General features: G+C 33.7%; 9 protein-coding genes across 9 annotated transcripts, besides 2 other annotated features; 5 read left to right on the forward strand and 4 right to left on the reverse strand.

Annotated features, from left to right (window-relative positions):
• Nucleotides 1-557: 557 nt before the first annotated feature.
• TVAGG3_0565460 (protein diaphanous family) lies at nucleotides 558-4,144 on the forward strand (the record flags this gene model as incomplete). Its single annotated transcript, XM_001581786.2, has 1 exon — nucleotides 575-4,144. The coding sequence occupies one exon, from the start codon at nucleotides 575-577 to the stop codon at nucleotides 4,142-4,144; it is 3,570 nt and encodes a 1,189-aa protein (XP_001581836.1).
• Nucleotides 4,145-4,828: 684 nt separating this feature from the next.
• TVAGG3_0565470 (ankyrin repeat and SOCS box-containing protein 4 family) lies at nucleotides 4,829-6,952 on the forward strand (the record flags this gene model as incomplete). Its single annotated transcript, XM_001581785.1, has 1 exon — nucleotides 4,829-6,952. One exon carries the CDS (start codon nucleotides 4,829-4,831, stop codon nucleotides 6,950-6,952), a length of 2,124 nt encoding a protein of 707 aa, XP_001581835.1.
• A 283-nt stretch (nucleotides 6,953-7,235) lies between these two features.
• On the reverse strand, nucleotides 7,236-8,703 carry TVAGG3_0565480 (multidrug resistance protein YPNP-related family; the record flags this gene model as incomplete). The annotated part of the gene is made up of 1 exon (XM_001581784.2): nucleotides 7,270-8,703. One exon carries the CDS (start codon nucleotides 8,701-8,703, stop codon nucleotides 7,270-7,272), a length of 1,434 nt encoding a protein of 477 aa, XP_001581834.1.
• Nucleotides 8,704-9,274: 571 nt separating this feature from the next.
• TVAGG3_0565490 (uncharacterized protein) lies at nucleotides 9,275-10,682 on the forward strand (the record flags this gene model as incomplete). Its single annotated transcript, XM_001581783.1, has 1 exon — nucleotides 9,897-10,583. The coding sequence occupies one exon, from the start codon at nucleotides 9,897-9,899 to the stop codon at nucleotides 10,581-10,583; it is 687 nt and encodes a 228-aa protein (XP_001581833.1).
• Nucleotides 10,683-11,029: 347 nt separating this feature from the next.
• On the reverse strand, nucleotides 11,030-12,399 carry TVAGG3_0565500 (glycosyl hydrolase; the record flags this gene model as incomplete). The annotated part of the gene is made up of 1 exon (XM_001581782.2): nucleotides 11,096-12,382. The coding sequence occupies one exon, from the start codon at nucleotides 12,380-12,382 to the stop codon at nucleotides 11,096-11,098; it is 1,287 nt and encodes a 428-aa protein (XP_001581832.1).
• A 270-nt stretch (nucleotides 12,400-12,669) lies between these two features.
• Nucleotides 12,670-12,699: a mobile genetic element.
• A 9-nt stretch (nucleotides 12,700-12,708) lies between these two features.
• Nucleotides 12,709-13,661: a mobile genetic element.
• A 345-nt stretch (nucleotides 13,662-14,006) lies between these two features.
• On the reverse strand, nucleotides 14,007-15,065 carry TVAGG3_0565530 (ribonuclease inhibitor domain-containing protein; the record flags this gene model as incomplete). The annotated part of the gene is made up of 1 exon (XM_001581781.1): nucleotides 14,007-15,065. The coding sequence occupies one exon, from the start codon at nucleotides 15,063-15,065 to the stop codon at nucleotides 14,007-14,009; it is 1,059 nt and encodes a 352-aa protein (XP_001581831.1).
• A 1,946-nt stretch (nucleotides 15,066-17,011) lies between these two features.
• On the forward strand, nucleotides 17,012-17,614 carry TVAGG3_0565540 (regulation of transcription by RNA polymerase II; the record flags this gene model as incomplete). The annotated part of the gene is made up of 1 exon (XM_001581780.1): nucleotides 17,017-17,496. The coding sequence occupies one exon, from the start codon at nucleotides 17,017-17,019 to the stop codon at nucleotides 17,494-17,496; it is 480 nt and encodes a 159-aa protein (XP_001581830.1).
• Nucleotides 17,615-17,922: 308 nt separating this feature from the next.
• TVAGG3_0565550 (uncharacterized protein) lies at nucleotides 17,923-19,826 on the reverse strand (the record flags this gene model as incomplete). The annotated part of the gene is made up of 1 exon (XM_001581779.1): nucleotides 18,052-19,752. One exon carries the CDS (start codon nucleotides 19,750-19,752, stop codon nucleotides 18,052-18,054), a length of 1,701 nt encoding a protein of 566 aa, XP_001581829.1.
• A 777-nt stretch (nucleotides 19,827-20,603) lies between these two features.
• TVAGG3_0565560 (uncharacterized protein) lies at nucleotides 20,604-21,642 on the forward strand (the record flags this gene model as incomplete). The annotated part of the gene is made up of 1 exon (XM_001581778.1): nucleotides 20,642-21,445. One exon carries the CDS (start codon nucleotides 20,642-20,644, stop codon nucleotides 21,443-21,445), a length of 804 nt encoding a protein of 267 aa, XP_001581828.1.
• Nucleotides 21,643-21,773: the final 131 nt, after the last annotated feature.

The following is a 21,773-nucleotide window of genomic DNA, read 5'->3' on the forward strand; positions in this document are numbered from 1 at the left end:
CTTAGTAAATGAATCTAATATTCAGAAAGTGATGTTCATACATTTTCATAAAGAGTAATGAATTCCACCAAAGATCGAGTCCATTTCTATTACTTAAAGCGTAATTATTATTCATTTTGTGTTCAATTTGATATTTATCAGGCTTATGATGGTGAGAAATCAACCGAAAACACTAATAAAGGTATTAACAAACAAATAAATGATATTTCAAAATTTGTGGTTACAATATAAAAAAATCGTTGGCTTTGAAAAAAGTTATATTTATAATGAGGAAGAAGAATGCTATAAACAATTTTAATTTGTGAGGTTAAACGTATTTTGTCCTCGCAAAAAAATAAAATCATAAAATTTAACTGAGATTATTTCGATTCGCAAATTGCAATATGGCATATATACTGCAAACAAAGCAAATACCCTATTTATATTTAACTAATCATTTTTCTTCACGCACCAAAATTTTTAATCAAACTTTTTTTATTTCCTAATATCATATACAATATTATTTTAAATCATGCCGATTGAAAATTTTTTTTGAGAGACTTTGTTTGAATAAAATATCAATTAGGACTTTCAAATGGAGCAAGAAGGTATTCCAAAGTATATCAATGCCCAAGGCAAAGTCGAATTTGAATATTTCTTGACTTCTCCACCGCCACAGATGCCAACATTACCTGATGGAAAGATGGATGAAGAAAAAGTTCTTGAAATGTTCAACGATACCATCACTGAGATGGATATTCACGGTGAAAAGAGAAAACCTCTTGAAGCCAAGCCAATTGAACAGAAATGGAACTTCGTTCTTTTGCAAAACCAACTTAATAGACAATTACCGGCACCCGAATACTTAATTAAAGTTCTTAAAGCACATGATGTTGTACAAGGAGCTAACAAAGAAAGATTATCAGCAATTCTTGATAAATTGTCCGTACAACTTAAATCTTCCATTCTTTCATGGAGTACACGATTTTTCAACGCTAATGGCCATCTTACATTATTATCAATCTTATCCAAGAAGGTTGCCTGCTTAAACGGTTACGATTCTCTCGTCCGCGAAGATGCAGACTCCCTCATCAACGTACTCGTCTGCTTCCGTGCCATTTGCAACTCTAACTCTGGTGTCAAGCTCATGTTGAATTATCCAAACGCTTTCCCACTTTTCGTTAACTCAATTTATCCAGATCTTCCTCGTACGATTGAAACAGCGCTCCAGATTCTGGTCGTCCTCATCCTCAAGGAAGAAGATCCAGTAAAGGCTGAGAGAAATCTCCGTAATATCATGAAGGCCTTCCAAAACCTTAAACGTTCGCACCACGGCTGGAAGATTCTTGCGGCTGCTGTTAAGAAAGAATTACAGTCCGGATCCGCAGCTCTTTTACTCTCTTCTATCGTTACATTTATCACCGGTCTTTATGCAGCCCTTACCGACTACCCATCCTTCAGAACGGACTGGCTTCTTGCTATACAGCAATGCGGCCTCTATTCTGTCCTCGGAGAAGTTTCAAAGGAGCAATATCCGAACCTACCGAAGCTTCTTAACACAATGGAGATCGAATTACGCACAATCAAGACTCTCTTCCAGAAGCAGGTAGTCAACCCATACAACCAGAAGGCCATCGTCAAGAAACTTTACGAAGCTTCCGATCCAAAGTACATTGTTCCAAGTATCCTTCTTCAGATGCTTGATACAGCCTTCAAGAACCCATCCCTCTTCAAGGGAATCACTACATTCATTCACAACTTCCTCGCAATCGCTCGTGCCCAAAATCAAGGCAACGGTACACAGAGATTGATGCAAGCTATCGCTATTGCACAAGATCTCCGTGTTCCAATCAAGCTACGCCACTTAAATCCAGATGTCGAACCATCCGAACTCATGACTATGTACATGTTCCAGACTTCTGAGGAAATGGAGCAGCAGCCAATCATGGAACTCGTTTCCGAGGCCGCCCAGAGCAAGGTTGCCGCCAACCTCCAGAAGATGACAGAAGGAGATCAGTCAGCACCAGAAACCCCACAAGTCAGCGCAAACGCCAGCAGCAGCGAGATCCAGAAACTCATTGCAGATTACGAGAACAAGCTCATAACTGCCAACCAGCAGATCGAAGGCCTCAAGTACTCAGCGAAATCCGCCATCGAGAACAAAGAGAAAGAATCACAGAGAGCAGACGCTGAAGCACAGAAGGTAATTGAACTCGAGAAGAAGCTCAAAGCACTCGAAGCACAGCCAAAGGAGAGCGCAGATACAAAAGAACTCATCGAGTACAAGCAACAGGCTGAAGAAATCCTTTCTACACTTCGTTCCCAGATTGCTACACTTACAGCTGAGAAAGAGTCTCTTCTCGGCATGTTGAATGCAGCAAAGGCAGCCATGGACAGCGGTGAGAAGATAGAGATCGATATGTCTTCTATCAGCGCATCACCTGCCAATGGAGATCTCAAGTCACAGATCGAGGCAAAGGATGCTGAAATTGCCAAGTTGAAGGCTGATTACGAACAAGTCAAGGCAGAACTCGAGAAGACAAAGCAGGAACTCGCAGCAGCACATGCAGGTGGAGCTCCAGCCGCTCCAGGACTTGTTCCACCACCTCCGCCTCCACCAGGCGGTGTTCCTCCTCCACCTCCTCCACCAGGCGGCGTCCCACCACCTCCGCCTCCACCAGGAGGAGTTCCACCTCCACCTGCTCCACCTGGAGTTCCTGCTCCACCAGGAGTTCCTGCTCCACCAGGCGCTCCAGCACCTCCAGCACCAGGACTTCCTAAGAAGCCATCCCCAGCACCACCAGTCAAGACAAAGGCAATCTTCTGGACAAAGATCCAGGACGCTCAGTACGAGAACACAATCTGGAAGTCAATCGATGATTCAAAGGTCTCTTTGAACAAGGACATGCTTTGCGAACTTTTCGCTGCTGCAGAACCAGCAAAGAAGGAGAAGGATCCAGACGCTGCTCCGAAGAAGGAGAAGCCAAAGTTCGTCGAAATCATCGACCAACAGAGAGCCAAGTCAATCTCCATCATGCTCGGCCGTATCCGTTCTCCAATCAACGAAATCGCAAACATGATCAAGAACTTGGATCAGAACCTCTCAGAAGATGCAATCGGATCCCTCAAGAACAACGTCCCAACACCAGATGAAATCGGAAGTGTCGAAGCTTACGATGGCGACATGTCACTCCTTGGCCCGCCAGAACAGTACGTCCTCGCTGTCTCAAAGATTCCAATGCTCCAGCAGCACGTCGAGTTCTTGGCCCTTAGACAGTCATTCGAGGAATCGATGAACGATATCGAAGTACCAGTTGAGATCTTGTCAACAGGCTTCAAGCAGCTCAAGTCATCAAAGAAGCTCAAGGACCTCCTCCAGTACATCTTGGCTATCGGTAACTTCATCAACGGTGGCACAAACAAGGGTGGCGCTTACGGCTTCAAGTTCGACTTCTTCACGAAGATCTTGGATCAGAGAACAAACAGACCAGGCTACACATTACTTAACTACATCGCAGAGACATTCGATGTCGCAACATTATGCGAAGAGTTGAGCGGAATCAACAAGATGTTGTCTGTCGATTTCGATACAACCAAGCAAAACTACAACAAGCTCAACGGCCAAGTCAACGGACTTTCCAACCAAGTTGGAGCTGCTGAGAAGTTGGTTGTCGAAGGATACATGTTGGCACCAACATTCATGAAGTTCAAGGAGTCTATCGAACCAAGACTCGCTAAGCCACCGGCTGCAATCGAACAGATCGCAAAGGATTACGAAGAGTTGGTCAAACTCTATGGCGAAGACATCGCAAAGACAAAGATGGCAGAATTCTTGGAAGTCTTCGTTAACTTGGTCAACGGACTCAGACAGGCAGACGAGGCAAACAAGAAGCGCGAACAGGACGAAAAGAAGGCCGCAGAGAGAGCTGCAAAGGCTGCTGCTCGCGGTGGACCAGGCGCAAGATTACCAGGTATGGTAATGGGAGGACCAGGCGGAGCTGAACGTGGTGTCCTCGATGAGCTCATGAACAGCCTCAGAGAAGGACCAATCGCTTTGAGAAAGACTCCAAAGCCTGGAGCTGTCGCGGTACAGCCAGCTCAGCCTGAAATGTCTGATCTCCAGAAGCGCCTTGCTGCAAGACGCGCTAAGATGGGTGGCGATTAAGTCTTGTTTTATTTTATTGAATCATTTAATTATTATTTGATTTTTACTATTCGTTTGAAAAATAATAAACTTTTTTATACCTTGTAAAAAATAAGAAAATTTGATTTTCCATTCATGAAAATATTGTCTGAACGCTCCAAATTTATATTAAAAAGTATGCTATTATATAGGAAAAGTTTGAGATTTCGAACTCAATTGGAAATACATATATACATACAGCAATATACAATTGGAAATTAAAAGTACTATTAAAGCCAGTTGATAATTAGATTTACTAAGAAAATCTAATGAGAAAACACAATAACATATTGGTTTTAATCCCGTAGTTAGGGAAACAACATTAATCTCTTTAGGGCATCATTATATTATTGATTGAGAAAAAATGTCTTGCTTTTGAAAAGATATGCGATAATCTTATAAATACCTTCGAAATGCTGGACTGCTTTTGAAATCATCAATAATCTTTTAATATACGTATCTGGATGACAATGTTATTGATTTAGACATTTATTTTGTTATTGTGTTATTTCATATCTACAAACTTAAGCAAAATGCATAAATGAAATTCGAAATCTTTGTGATCAGTGTTTTTTCACAGATATAATGTAGCATCCATTTTTCCAAATGAATTTTAAAGATGTTTCAAAAGGTAAAATTGAAACATTTCTTTATAAAAAATTATTCATGTCTGATCAAAACACTTACCCAAATAAGTACAGTGAATTGCGAAGTATATATGAATACTACATCGATTCATATAATGCATTGTATCAGCTAAAAACTGAAAATGAAGAGGAAATAAATAATATTTACAAAATGATCAAAACAGAATTGATTGATTCAAAGAAATGTTTTCCTTATACTATTATAAATGACATTTTATGGATTGTTCTTTCTAATAATCGCTATGCAAAGTCTTATTTATCTCTTGCCAAACTCATATATGATGACTATCAAGTAAACGAGGAAATCAAAGTTCCATTAATTGTTAGATACCTATTTTATAAAGAATATGGAATTAAATTGAACAAATCCGATAATTTCGAAACAAATATCTCAGAAAATCTCAATATCCAGTTAGAAGATACAATTTACAGAGCAATTATGTATAATGACTTAGAAAGATTCATCTTCTTCACCGAAAGAGAAGGATTTGATAAAGATCAAAAACTTGAAAGCGATTTATACGCATATTGTGAAGAAGGATATTCATTACTTGAATTATGTTGTTACCATGGAGAAGTTGACTGTTTCAAGTTATTAAGAACGAAATTTAACTCAGAAATAACTCAAACATGTCTAAATTTATCATTTTTAGGAGGAAATTCAGAAATCATGAGTGAATGTTTGAAATATCAAAAACCAAATCAACAATGCATGAAATGTGCAATTATTTCGCACAACATTGATTTTGTTACATTCTTGATGAATGAATTCAATTTAGAGATCGATTTAGAAAATTGCGGATGGTATAATAATTTGGAATCAATTTTTGTTTATTTTGATCAAACTAATGAAATTAACAAATGCTTTCTTTATTCAACAAGACTCAATATTCCGTCATTACTCGAATACTTCCTTTCACACGGTGCGAATATCAATAAAAAAGATAACGATGGAGTAACCGCACTTCATATTACAGCATCTCAAAATAACAAAGAAACAGCCGAATTTCTTATTTCACATGGTGCAAATATCAATGAAAAAGATAATTATGGACAAACATCTCTTCATCTTGCAGCATTGAATAATAGCAAAGGAACAGCCGAACTTTTAATTTCACATGGTGCGAATATCAATGAAAAAGATAACGATGGAGAAACTGCTCTTCATAAAGCAACTAATTATAATAACAAAGAAACAATCGAACTTCTTATTTCACATGGTGCAAATATCAATGAAAAAAATAAATTTGGGAAAACCGCTCTTCATTTTGCAGCAGAAAATAATTGTAAAAAAACAGCTGAACTTCTTATATCACATGGTATAAATATCTATGAAAAAGATAATGACGGAGAAACCGCTCTTCATAAAGCAGCACGCAGAAATAGCAAAGAAACAGCCGAACTTCTTATTTTATATGGTGCAAATATCTATGAAAAAGATAATTATGGAAGAGCTGCACTTTGTATTGCCAAAGAATATAATTGTAAAGAAACAATCGAGCTTCTTATTTCACATGATGCATATATCTATGAAAAAGATGAATATGGACAAACCTCTCTTCATATTGCAGCAGAACATAATTGTAAAGAAACAATCGAATTTCTTATTTCACATGGCGCAAATATCAATGAAAAAGATAATTATGGAGAAACCGCTCTTCACCTTGCAGCACGTAATAATAACAAAGAAATAGCCGAACTTCTTATTTCATCTGGTGCAAATATCTATGAAAAAGATGAATATGGTCAAACCTCTCTTCATATTGCAGCAGAACATAATTGTAAAGAAACAATCGAACTTCTTGTTTCATATGGTATAAATATCAATGTAAAAGATAATGATGGAAAAACTGCTCTTCATATAGCAGCATTTTATAATAACAAAGAAACAGTCGAACTTCTTATTTCACATGGTGCGAATATCAATGAAAAAGATAACGATGGAGAAACCGCTCTTCATTTTGCTGTAGCTCATAATAGTAAAGAAACCGCCGAACTTCTTATTTCACATGGTATAGATATCAATAAAAAGAAGAAACATGTGAAAACCGCTCTTGGTATTGCAGCAGAAAATGATTATAAAGAAATGGCCGAAATTCTTAGATCATATGGTGCAAAGGATGACAAATGCAAAATTTACTAAAAGTGACGTTGTAAACAAGATTTTTTTACTCGTTCAAAATTAAAAAAAATGTACTTCAGGTAGCATGTGAAAAAGGTAACCTCAATCTTGCTAAATTTCTCACCGAATGTAGCTGCTCTAAAGAATCAATGACTTAAGACGGATGCACATATATCAAATATGCATGACACCGATCCTTTCCGAAAAAAAGGAGTCTAGACACGAGTGTCTGTCCACACCTGAAATTCAGGGTTTGGGACATCCCTAAATAAAGATCTATAATGATTAAGTATATATATATATAGATTTTATGATAGAAAATAAAAAAGAATAGTGAATTATTGAATCTGCTGCTGTTTGACATCGTGAGATATATCTCGAAGTTTTTTAAATTTGATTATTATGGTAGAATTAATTATTGCTAAGGCAGAAATAAGATCTGATATGCCATATGCCCATATGATATTGTAAGGTGCTTGCTTATTAGTGTAATATAATATTGCTCCAAAAGATGGAAGAGAGATAAGTTTTCCAATCATATTACTTATAGTTGCATATCTACTAGACTTTACAGATTGCAGTAGGGTAGATCCAAGAAAATAGATCGGGATGAGTATTCCGGAATAAGTAGAAGGAGGAACATACTTAGGAATAATGTCTGAGAAGGTCTTTTCATTTGACCATAGGTATATCGCAATCCTAGGAAAGAAAGCAAACAAAAATCCGCTAAGTCCACTATAAGTGCAACAAATCGCAATGGATATCCAGAAAAATATCCATAATCTACGATTATTTCCACTTGAATATGCATAAGAAGCTGCAATTAGTAATGATTTCTGGAAAGCAAAAGGAATGCATGATAAAATATGATAAATTCTTGGAAGTAGTGACCACATCGCCATTACTTCAGTGACATTACCATATTTATGTGCTGAAAGACTTAAGAATTTCTGAATCGCAGCGCTTGGGATTGAAAGAGCAATTTGAATAATGAAAGCTGAGATTCCGATCTTAATTGTTGCAAGTGACTCAGGATGGAATTTCTTGAACATCCTATTGCATTGAAATGATATATAATCTGGATGTTTCACTTTAATATAAATTAAAATTATTATATCAGTGAGAATATTTGAACAAATTATAGATAACGCTACTCCAATAACACTAACTTTGGCCCATAGAATAAATATAGGTTCGAACACGCATATAACTAAAAGGTTTTGCAAAATATAAAATAAAGAATATAAAATCGGATGCCCATTAGCATAAACAATACCAGTTAGCAACTGAAGCAGTCCTGTGGATAGGAAACCACATGTCAAAGGAATCATATACAAGAAACCATTGTGAGATATTTTTTCATTTGTGTTCAGGAACCAAAATATCGGTTTGATGATAGGAAGCACAAATATTGGGGCTAACAATGCGAGGATAATTGTCAAACGGAATATGTCAAAAGATAATTCAGGAATTGTTCCTAATGATTTTGTTCCTTGCAATGAGCTAATCTTGTGGGTTATAGATACAAACACCATATTCGAAAACCCAATTAAAAAACTATATGGGACAAAAACACAACCGATCGAGCTCAGTCCAATTTTTCCAATATATTTTCCGACCCAAAATGCTTCAACAATTTCCATAACGGAACTACTAAGTTCAAAAATAATAGGGCCTACTGATAGAAGCATTAGTGTCTTGAATGGAGATAGCGAGTATATGTCTTTCGATGCATCCCTTTCGACTGTAGAGGGTAAATTCGCATTGTCCATTCAATTAAAATCTGTCAAATTTTTATAATATCCAAGATTTTAATTTTTAATCTTCTTTTAAACCTGCATTTTGTGTATAACATAAATATACAAGAAGTGTTTCTCTATGAACTAGCCCACTGAGAGAGAGTTCATTACAAATTTCAACAAGAGTGGGCAAGCTTTATCATGTATATCTCCTGCACTCCCATGACGTAGATAAATACTCAGAGGATTCTTTATGTTATCACATTTTTATCTAATTTCCTTTAGATTTTAAGAATTTATGAAGTATTACAATGAAATATTTATAATCTTCTTAAAATATGTTAGATACATATGAATTTATGGCTCTAAATCAATTCAACAAAATAAGTTTAAATCTTATGATGTTTGCGCCTTTTTAGATACCTTTCTATTGACAATATGAAGAAAATAGTATTTTCAAATGCTTATCTTCTTACTTTGTAACATAAGATTTGATTTGATTGAAATATCTTATTCAGAACGTATTATTAGAAATTTTAGAAATAATTGCATTAGGATGCTAATTCCACGTCATCAAATAGACATTTTTTATGAATGAAAAACAGAAATATCTTCGGTCTAGGCAGAATATATTTCTTTTTGATTTTGTAACAGGATTATTATTTTGTATCTGTTTTGCAAGCTTCTTGTTTGATATTGGCGATCAAATCAAGCCTTTTACACCTAAAGAGAATTGGAAACTCAAAAATCCTGAGTGTCAAGCTATAAAAGACTACAAAATTACTTTCGAAAACGATAAAATTGTATTTTGGTCCAGATCAAAAGCAAAAAGCATATTATCGAAGTTCCAAATTTGGAGATTATTTCGATTAGAATATCAAGGACCAATGTTCAAGACAGATATACGATTTAAAGAGTATAATATCATATATGCTAAGAAAATTGACAACGAAGATGTTATTCATTTAAAATTTGATCTTGATCAAGTTGGTTCTTTTAATTATACCTTATATTGCTTAGACGAAGTTCTTGAAAATGGAACGTTTACTGTAGAACAAGATGCAAACATCATAAATGAGCGATCAAAAACGTTATATTTTTCAAATTTAACAACTGCGCATGTTTGTCAAAATATGTCGGGAATACTCCATTTTACATATGATAGCACTGGTTTTCAACCAGAAATTAGAAAACTGTTTCCAAATTCGATATTATTAAATAATAAAATGGAAGAAGAAATAACATTACTTGACGATTATACTTATTTACCATCATGTGCAGTTATTGAAGTCTTTTCAGGTGATGTTATGTCGATATTTACAAAGGTGTTATTTTCGGCTTATAAATTATCAAAAGTGAACGTTTCTGTGGGTGTTAATTCTTTAAATATCAAAAATCCTTTAATAGGCTATATAGAAACTGTATTACAAAGAAAATTAATTTTTATTAAATCTCAAATTCCTCCAAAATACTGTTGGAACAATACCATACGATATAGTTCAGAAGTAACACCCGAAGAAGTTGATAAATCATATTTCGATGAAATAAGAAAAAGATTTGTTTCATTTAGTCTTCCACTAAAAGAAAAGATTGTTACAAATGTTCCAAAGTCAAGATTCTCTGATTTTGATATAGGTTTAGAAATAGTTTCAATAGATGGAATGAATTTCTTAGATAAAATCATCCCAATGATTGATGCAAAATATTTTGTTTATTTCGAAAATGATCAAGATGGTTTTATGATGACTTACTTACCTGATGACTCTATAACTTATGTTATACATACTTATCATTCGGATTCTGACTCAAAAACTATTTCATTCATGAAAAAATCAGGTCGAAAAATCAAATTTGTTGAACAAAATCAACTAAAAGAAACTTTAGAAAATGATTTCAGAAATTCAAGCCAATAATAACAGATTATTAGAGCATGATTTGTGAGGTGTAATATTATCTAATTATATATTATTGTTTTTTATTTATTTGTGTTGTTTTAAACCATTGTTATTTACTAAATAATGCCGCTATTTTTTTATTGGTATTTCCTGATCACATTAATTATCAAAAATCATGATAGTTACTTATTGGTTAAATATTACAAATGATATTTTTAAACTCTGATTCATATTTCAAATTTTGCTGCAATATTAAGAGCCGTTGTTCCAAATTTTTCTAAGTTCAGTTTCATTATTATGGTTCACATACTAGGCTTATAAAAAAACTTATTCCAAAGTAAAATTCACATCATATTATTAATGACTTCTTTAAATAACAAATTATTATCATATTGATACGTTAAATAAAAATCAATAGACATTTACGTGTTAATTAAATATATCGTATTAAAAAATTAATATTCTGTATTAGTAGTCGTTAAATCAAGTTTTTATCTCAATTAGACTAGAAAGATTAATCCAAGCCAAGCTTAGTTGTGCATGTTTTGAACGAATTCCTCGAAATCCTTGAATTTGGTGTTATTATCAATGAGATCAGAGCACATTCTAAGGTATGTGAAAACTTTGAGTCCCTTTGAGACCCAGTTGGTGCACCTCTGGTAGTTTTCCTTGTCGTAGATTGCAAGAGCGTTCTCGCCTTCGAAGTTGAGACCGGCCCAAGCAGTATCGTTGATAATTTGCTGGACAAGGTAAGGTGGATTAGAGCTGTAATTGCCTTCTGCCATTTCAAGGCATGTAAAGCAAACATCGACGTTGTATTTCTTGAAAACAGAGAGCGTATCGCGATAACCATCGTAATCGTCGAAGTTGTTGAATCCTGCAGTTGTTTCAGCACAATGTGAGGGTTCCATGTACCACCAGTGGATACCGGAAATCTTAGCGGAAAGGTGTGTACGTGGGAAAAGTTCTCTTGCGATGTTAAGAACTCTGTCGCCGTGGTTGTTAAGCTTTGAAGCATACCATTTGATGTACCATCTGCCGTATGCGGAGGACCAACCGTTGGATGTGCCATTGCGCCAGAAATCAGACTCTCCTGGTTTGGTAGTCCAGTTACCAACATTTGTTGGATGATGGCCCCAATCAGAATGGCCGGCAGCAATAGCATCCTGTGTAAGCTGCTTTGTAAATTCGGAATCGAAAGATTGGAATTCACCGCAACCTGGGTATTCCCAGCCCTTCCATGACTGGTATGATGGATAACGTAATTCACCGCAAGCACCAAGACCGATTTCAAGCTCAGCAATGTCGCCATTGTCGATCATCGTTCCGAATTCCTTCTTGAACTGGGTCATCCAGTCTCTGTAGCAGTGGAGTGGTGTTCTGCCACTTGTTGTGATAGCGACATTGTCGTATGCAGGTGAAATGTACTCCTTATCATCTTTTCCATCCTGGTCAATGAAGAATGGAACTTGCTCAGATTTGATAATAAAGTCTGGTAATGAAATATTGCATTGATCACCAACATTTCCGCCGCATTGGTGGAAAGAGAAAACTGGAATAATCTTCAAATTTCTTGCCTTGATGTAATCGAATGCTTTATGATAACCTGTGAAAACGTATTGCTTCTCTTGCTTTTCTGTAAGACCCCACCAAACATCTATCATGATGCCGTCAACGCCTGCAGAACGAAGACGATCTAAATAGTAGGTAAACTGGCTTTCATTTTTGAAATTCTGGTTGTCATCAAAGAGATCTAACGTCGCCATGACGTAGAATTTCGCTCCGCAAAGAGCTTGCGATGCAAATAAGCTTAACATCGTTTTTGTATAAAAATGACCTTAATTTTCTCCTCTCAAACAAGACCAAAGATGCAATTCAAAAATTCAATCTGATATATAATTTCTGAGTGCAACGATAATCTCAGCCTTATCAATTTATCCAAAATGATCTGTTTTTTCAAACAGAATTTTTGGGAAATACTGTTTGAAAAATTTCAAACCATTTTCATAAGGATCACAAAAACTCTGCAAATGAATGATTTTCGTCCATAAATATGAATCATCTTACTGTAATTATATCAGGGTTAAAGAATAGGGGTAAAATTGAGTAGGGGTAATTTTAGCTAAAAGTGACACACCCGTGAAGTTTAGAATTTAAAATTTTTTATGGAACTGTTGCGAGTTTCATAAAGAATTTAAGGAATATAAGCAAAGATTTGAATCAAAATCTTAGACCTAAGCCGCTCGATTCGCTCGCGGCTTCCGCGAATTACAGATCAGCAAAGATTTGAATCAAAATCTTCGAACTAAGCCGATCGCTTCGCTCGCGGCTTTCTTTATTATTTTAAATTTGCATATTTCCATCAAAAGTTCATAAGGTAAAAAATTTCGTTTATTTTTACTAAGAAAAAAAAGGTTTTTGATAATAAATTTATTTTATTTCGAAAAAGTAGCAATAATCGTAAAAGGGTATTGATAGGCTTGCTAAAGTAACTAATTTTAGCTGTCAAATACTTTTGTATTTTGAAGTAAATTAGTATAAATTTGTTTTTACTTTTATTTCGAAAAAGTAGCAATAATCGTAAAAGGGTATTGATAGGCTTGCTAAAGTAACTAATTTTAGCTGTCAAATACTTTTGTATTTTGAAGTAAATTAGTATAAATTTGTTTTTACTTTTATTTCGAAAAAGTAGCAATAATCGTAAAAGGGTATTGATAGGCTTGCTAAAGTAACTAATTTTAGCTGTCAAATACTTTTGTATTTTGAAGTAAATTAGTATAAATTTGTTTTTACTTTTATTTCGAAAAAGTAGCAATAATCGTAAAAGGGTATTGATAGGCTTGCTAAAGTAACTAATTTTAGCTGTCAAATACTTTTGTATTTTGAAGTAAATTAGTATAAATTTGATATTATTTTAACTCCCTTTGAAAACCTCAATTTTCCATACAGAGGGAACGGGAATAGCATCCAATATTCCCTGAGAATGGTTGCGCATTCTCAGTTCCCTCTATATTTCGAACGAAGCTCTCATCGGTCTTTTTTTTAATACTAAACGTTTTTTTTTCCTGTCACTTTTAGCTAAAATTTGGGTTTGCCGGTAAAATGGTTTATCTTGTGAAGGAAATTAATTCACTGAAACTTTGCTATCTAGAAGCATTTCTATATCAATTCATCTTTTTTATCAAACATTAATAGTTACTACGATGAATCCTTATAAAACAAGTGCAAATCCAGAAAAGATCCAGAGCAAAATAAGATGAAAGGAATATTTATTGCAGGGATATCTCACAAGTCACAGTGACAAGATACTGCTTATATAATCAATGAAAATTCCGAAGTCAAGAAGTAAAAAGCGTAAAAAAAATGTTTTGTTGTAATATGTGTTTGTTATTCAAACATGGGTATGAAAAATAGATATTTAAACTAATAAAAACAATTATTTTAGAATATTCCAAGATAGAATATTATTGAAAAAGAATATAGAATATGTGATGTTATGGATGAGTGAATTCGAATACATTGACATGAAAGAATGTCGCAGTCGAAAATAGCTTTAGGATTGAGAAGACAGACTGAAATAATTCTCTTAATAAAAGATGTTGTGCGATTTTCGATGATAACACCGCAACGTAATTTGTTGCAGCCGATGAATATAGAACTCTCTATGTTTTGAACACAGATTGGAATGTTGATGAATGTGAGAGAAGAACAATTTGCGAATGCATATTGCTTGATCGTCTTCACTGAGTTGCTCGCGATTGATATGCTAACGAGATTCTTGCATCCGATGAAAGCACCTGACGATATCGTTTCGAGTGTTTGTGGGAGATTGAAGAACTTGATATCGGACGCAGGCGGGAAGCAAATGAGCTCTGTCTCGTTCTTGTTGTATAGTGCACCGACATCGACACAAAACCATTCACTATGAGGGCACTCGATGACAGAAAGAGATGAGCATCCTTCGAAGAAGAGATTTCCGAATCTTCGAAGAGAGCAGTTCGATGGAATTGTGAATGTTCGTAAGTTTGAGCAGTCTTTGAATGCATAATCAGATATGTATTCAGTATGATTCGGAACGACGAAAGAAGATATGTTTGTCAACTCAAAACAACTTTGTTGAATCTCATTCACAGATTGAGGGAGAGATATATATGATAGATTCCTACATTCGCTGAAACATCCAACACCAAGTGATATTAGTTTAGAATCTAATGGAAATGATACATTCAATATTCCTGTTCTCGAAAACGCAAAAGCATTTATATATTCTAATGAAGATGGGAATATAACATCCGAAAGTGATATGCAATTTGAAAAACAATTCTTTCCTATTTTTGTTATATTATTAGCAAAAACAATTCTCTTTAGATTCTTGCAATTATTGAATGAATAAGCTCCAATTGTTGCTTTATTACATTCAGAAAACTCAATTAATTCTAAATGTTCACAATCTCTGAAAGCATTGTCGTGAATGTATTCTAAACTCTTTCCAAACTTCATTGTTTTAAGTGATACGCAACCATTAAAAGCATATTGTTCAATTGTGGACACAGAATCAGGAATATCAATATTTTTTAAGTTAGGGCATATGTTAAAAGCATAATTAAAAATTATTTTTAGATTTGGATTTTCTTCAAAAATTATTGTGGTTAATTTTAAAATGCTTCCAAAGGCAAAAGCATATATTTCTTCGATTGTAGATGGAATAGAGTATGAATCTTTCTCACTTAGAATTAAGATAAGTCGAGTTCTTTGTGCATTGTAGATAATACCTTGATCATCTTTTGTGAATGCTGAGTTTTCTGCAAAATGAATATCTATATCTGGATCGAAACAATGTCCTCCAAGAATTGTGACTGAACTAGGAATTGTCACTGATTTCAAATTCGGACATAGTGTAAATGCTGCATTCCCAATCTCTATTAATCCTTCAGGAAGTATTATTTCTGATATATTTGAACCACTAAAACAAACGTGAGAAATTTTAGTTATCCCATTACTTAAAATGATTTCATTCAGATATTTACAATTTTTAAATTCACCTGTTTTAATTAATTTGATATTGCTTGGAATATTTAGTGTCTTTAAATGACAACCATAAAATGCCCAATTTCCAAGATTTTTGATGTTTGATGTGAAACGAATTAATTCAATAAATGAAATATAGAAAGAATAATCTCCAATATATTCAACAAAATCTGGAACTGAAAATTCTTTCGAAAAGTTTCCTGGATAATGAATAAGTCTTGATTTATCATTACTGTATAATATTCCATTTTCAGAAGTGTAATATTCATTCAACTCATCGCATTCGATATACTTTAGCGTAATTACTGGATATTTGCATGCATAATATTGTGAAACATATTTTGGAATAAAAACGTTTTTCAATATTGTGTTGTAAAAACATCCTTCACCAATGCTTTTAAGCTCAGAGTCTTTATTAATTATAAGAGTTTCAAGTTTATAACAATATCCAAAACAAAATTGAGATAGGACTTGAATAGAAGATGGTAATGTGATTGTTTCTAAAGATGAGCATATATAAAATGCATATGATTTAATCTCTGTGACATATTTGCATTCTGAAAAATCAATTGTTGTGAGTTTTAAACAACTGTAGAAACTACATTCACCAATGGTTTTGAGTTTAGAACCTGAAGCAAATGTGACTCGTTCGAGTGTATCTTTGCTTCCTTTGAATGCATAATTACCACAAACATCGGAACCAACTTGTCCAAAAATGATCTCGCATGATGATTTGACTTCGATATTTGTAAGGCCAGATGTAGAATATAATATTCGATCGTTTTCCTGATAATTCTCTCCAAAAACTATTCAATTTCTTTCATTCTAAAATTTATGATCAGAATTTTTGACTGCATTCAATTTCATTGAAACAGATATTCATCTAAGGAAACATTTTTCACACATTTTCTAAAGTTTTCGATTTGAAAATTGATTCGATTTTTTTGAATAAGTCTATAAATATTTCTACATGATAGAATTTATCCAGATACATGTAAAATTAATAGAATATATCATAGAAATTATCAATAATCTTCGATAATTAAATGACTAATTTCATGATTATCATTGAACTTCAGAGTAAGACATATAGAACATATCCCATGTAAAGATGTATTTAAGCTAGATGAGTCAAAATGAATTAATTAAAGCTAATCTTTACGATTAATCCAAATTGTAGCAATGCAATATAACTTGATATCCATAATTATAATGAACATAATAAGAAAGGTAGAATAACAATAAAAGCATAGTCATTCTTTAACATCTATATTCGGTCTTCTACATACATACAGGATTTATAGTCTCTAGCTAGAGTTTTAAACCAAAGATATGGTTGGAAGGGAGTGACATTACCCTTCTACAATGAATAATCTTTTTTTTATTGGTGCTTCACGCCGATAATTCAAAAACAGTCACTTTTATGGATCAACAGCAAAGAGCAACTGTTGCATTTCCTCCACCTTTAGAAGAATACAAACAGTTCACTAAGGATGGAGAAAATCCTATTCAGCCTCCAGAAATTCCAGATACACCATTTTCTGTTTTTAATAAACCACAAAATGATGATGATGTTCCATCTTTAGAGTCCCAAGGAATTCCAGTACTCTATGATCCATCCGAACCACCACTTTTAGAGCTAAAGAAGATCAATCACCAAATTCTTTTCACAATTCAAGATTTATTCCAAACTTTAGCTGGCGGCAACGAAAACCCAGACAAAACTCTCGATCAGATGAAGTATCTATTCATGAATGCCCACTATTTACTTCATAAACTAAGAACTGTTCAGGCTTATGAACATATGCACCATTGTTTACGCGAGAAAAAGCGCCAATTAGATTTATTCCAGAAAAGGTTCGATGACCAGCTTGCAATGGTAGTTCAGCTTAAGCCTCCGTGAGAAAATTCTTTCTTTATTTGTATCTTTTACGATTCCCCATATATTTCGTTAATATTCTACCTGTAAAATTGAAATGAATGTAACTAAAAAGTGTATACATTAAATACCCATAATGCAATATGGTTTTTCAATTTTTTTATTTTATTATTCAATAAAAGATTTGAGTGGCCATGAGTATTAGAATCATTTAACAATTTTTTAAGATTCTTCTCATTAGATTAATACTTTATTAAGTAGATAACAAAAAATCTTAAAACTTTGAGCAAAAGTAAGTGATTAGTTGATAAACTTTTGAGATTTATCCTTAAAATGAGTTTATCTGGCTTATATCAGTCCAATGCACATCAATGAATCATGAAAGTAATTATTATTACATGAATCTAGATCAAATGCATTATAAAATTCAAAAAGTGTTATGAAGTATATTGTAACTTTAGTATGATATTAAATAGTTTTTAAGATATTTTTGAGATATAATTTTCAAACACGGATTAAAAAGAAAACATGATGATCGATTTCATAAAAAACAGTCAATAATATATTTTTACTCTAAATTTATCTCATAGGAGAATAGAATATTCTTTCAACTAAATCTCTGAAGTTTTGCTTCTTTGTTGAGCCACAAGATGATAATTCGATTGATTTTTCAATCATTGGCTTAAACAAAGATGTCCATTTCTGCTTAATATGGAAAAGAATATCTTGATATTGGCGGAGTCTTGGGAAATCTTGTATAGATTCGAATACAGCCGCTCTTATAAACTTAAATACGAAGTGTGGATCCATGTTTTGGACTCCTTCTATACATTTCGGATTTATCAGAAATTCTTTTGTATCGAATTCGCTGTACAAAGCGATATTTACGAACGCCATGTTTAATTCATCTAACTTTGGGATTCCGCCGTTTGCCAATTTGAAAATTTTTGTCGACTCGTATTCGGAAACTACGTCATCCTTTTCGATAATGCACTTAATTCTTACGGATTGAGGTAGCGGAATATCTTCAATAGACAGGATATCAAACAAATGTTGCTGTTCGATCTTCTTATGGATGTATAAAGTATCAAGCATTCTTCCGAAGCCATCCCAGTAGATCTTTGTACCTTCCTCTGATTTTGTTAGCTCCTGGAATATATGTACATGCTTCTTGAAGGCTAAATACCTTTCTACGGGCTTCTTCTTGAATAAATTATCAAGAACGAAGGCAATGAAGTAAGAATAGTCTTCGACATCCTTTACATGTCTCTCAAATAGCTTAAATGCTGTCTCAACAATGATATCTGGTTTGAAATTCAAAATATCCATAAATTTGGACGAATTTTTCCATTCTTCGTACATCTGTTCAATGGCATCGCCACAGTTGAAGTTGAAATCTGTATGGCCGGTGTAAATCTTTGAAGATGTAGAATTCATGATAAATTTCTTAGGTTCAGCTCGTTTTTCTTTGATGATTGGATTCTCGTCTGGCCATCCTTTGGCTCTCTGCTCGAAATGTTCGGTGACTTTGAAAGAAGTGAAGCCAGAACAAGAATTGAGATTTCTCATGATGAAACGATAGAAATAAGTGAATTCTGTGTACTGTTCTGTATCTATTCTTCGCGCTGAAATGGAAAGAGCGGAGATTAAATGCTCTACTGCCGCTTCTACCCTTAATCCGTTAATAATCTTAATAAGAATCTCGCCGTATTGCTTTCTTTTAAGAATATTGTATACAAAGAAATATGAAAGGTATACTAAAATGGTCTTGCACTTGTTTTGAATGGCTAAAGAAATATTTTGGTCATAAGCTTTAAGAAGAAGGCCGGGGAACTCGTTGTACTTCTCGTTGACCTCTCGTAATCTCAGGAATAACTGTATTTGAATCGGAATGCCACTGTTTGGTGATTCTGGATCTTGAATTGGGGAAGTGGCCTTTTGCAGTAATGAATCAAGGACGAATTGTGGATTAATATCTCTATTCCTGAGCTCTCTAAATGTAGAATCAAAATTGACTTGTGTAATGATGTTTATTTTTGTCATTACAAACCTTTTCGGGTCAGCAATGTAGCCAGCACTCTCAATAACACTACTAAGGATGAAAGATGATGCTTTGGAGATGCTGAGTTGCATTTTACCACTGCGATATTGAGTAATTGGTGCTTTTTCAAAATAAAGACGCATAATTGATGCGTCATTTCTTATTGCTTCGTCATATCTATTTGTAACATTGTTCTGATAGATGTCAAACATTTCCTCGATTGAATAATACGTGGCCATTTTTTTGTTTCTTTATATATAAAAAAAGTGTCAAAATTTCGCATATCATTTCATTTTTGTGAAATTTATTTTCTTTTCTGGGCATTTCACTCACAAATTGCCGGCCATGAATTTGGCATTATTAATAGCCAAACCTATTAGAATGGATATATTCACTCGGACATGATTATTTAAATAATGAATATATTTTCTTAATCTGTGATCCAAGCAATATGTACGTTCTCTCTACTTTTCATTGCTCGAACCATATGCAAAATCTATAATATAGAAAACATTCGCACAGGATATATCACTCATAATATAACCAGATCTCGTAAAATAAGTTAAATTGAATAATTGAGCCTGTTATTATAGGTAAAGACTATAAAATTGTGTTTTACTTTTGCATGAAGAAGAATTGCCTTAAAATCTAGTTCAGAATGCTCAACACTGCTTGTATACAGTTCAATAATAATTATTATGATCGATTTTGAGATCTTTATGCTAAATAAAAGATTAATAGATTTGAATTTAAGTTCAAACGATGTTCTGAATGATGAAACATCACATTATTTAATATATGCATAAATCAATATGTAGTCAAACTATGATATTAGATACAAATGTTAATTCTTCAATTAATGTTGTCATAATGAAATATCTTTCAGATATGCATGAATATGAGAATACAATATAGAAATAATATGGTGCTTGAAGAATAAAGCTCAATGAACTCTTATATATTAGTTAAAATTTCGATTCGAAATATTTGTTGTTACAAGCAGCAATAGCTAATCTTTCTTTTGACAAGTTTTGATCATATAGGCAATATTCATTCATGCCAAAGTCTCATAGTGATCTTGGAAATGATCCTTCGATTTTAGCCGTTTTTCATGCGTTATAATTCATCATGAGTTATCTACCTCCAGCACCAAAAGATTTAAATGCTAGTGTATGCAAAGAAATGGTTAAGAATGGAGCCCCAGATTACATCTATGCAAAATACTTCCATGATGTCGCAATAGCCGCAATGAAATCAGATTTTGATTTATTTCATACACCACCCGAAATGAAAATGACAAGAGCTCATAAACTGGCTGCAAGACTAGTATATGAATTCTTAAAGAGAACAAATTTATCGCTTACATTAGAATCTGCTGAAACTGAAGCAGAAAATGAAATTTTCTCAGCAAATAATAAAATTTCCAAAGGATGTCTTCAGATATCAAAAGTACGCCCTCCAATTCAAAAACTTATCAGGCAAAGATATGTTGATCTAGGAAATGGCGAAGAAGATGTTTCAGAAGGCTGGTTCGAAATTGATTCCGAAGTTTTACATACTATTTCTCAGTCTGAAGATGAAGATCCAACTTATGTTTTACCAGAGAATCTCGAAGAAGGACAGGAAGATGACCACAGGTCATATAAGCATGTAAAAGAAAGGCAAATCAAATTACACAACGAATTTTCAGAAACTGTATCAGCATCAATAGATAATTATGAACTCCCTAAGAAATCAACACATTCGCAATACAAAGCATCTGCAATGGCCCAAAATAACAAGGATGATAGTGCTTCTGATATATTTGTTCAAAACACGAATTCATCCACTAAAAAGTCTCGCCACAAGAGTTCTACTGCAAATAGTGAGATTAATACTGGTTCATCACGTGCATCTACATCGAAGTCAAAGCGCAGCACCCATAAGAAGTGATTTTCAACTCGATATAATTTTTTATTATTTATGAAAAAGTTTGTTTCGTTTAAGATTTGTTTAAAAATTAAATAACAACATTTGTGTTTGTCCTCATCACTTTTTTATCTCAATATTACATTTAATTTGCTAATTTTATGACTTTATTATCATATATTTAGCTAATTTACATATAAATTAATTGATCTGCTCATAAGCGCAAAATTGTGTAAATATCAAATAAATAGTTCATAAATATTAACAAATTATCTTATTATTGTGGAGATTATGTAGTATCAAAGTAAATTATTAAAGCACATATAATAAATGTACACAGATGATACTTTGA

Source organism: Trichomonas vaginalis, chromosome II, assembly GCF_026262505.1.
Source record: "Trichomonas vaginalis G3 chromosome II, whole genome shotgun sequence".
Classification (NCBI taxonomy): domain Eukaryota; phylum Parabasalia; order Trichomonadida; family Trichomonadidae; genus Trichomonas; species Trichomonas vaginalis.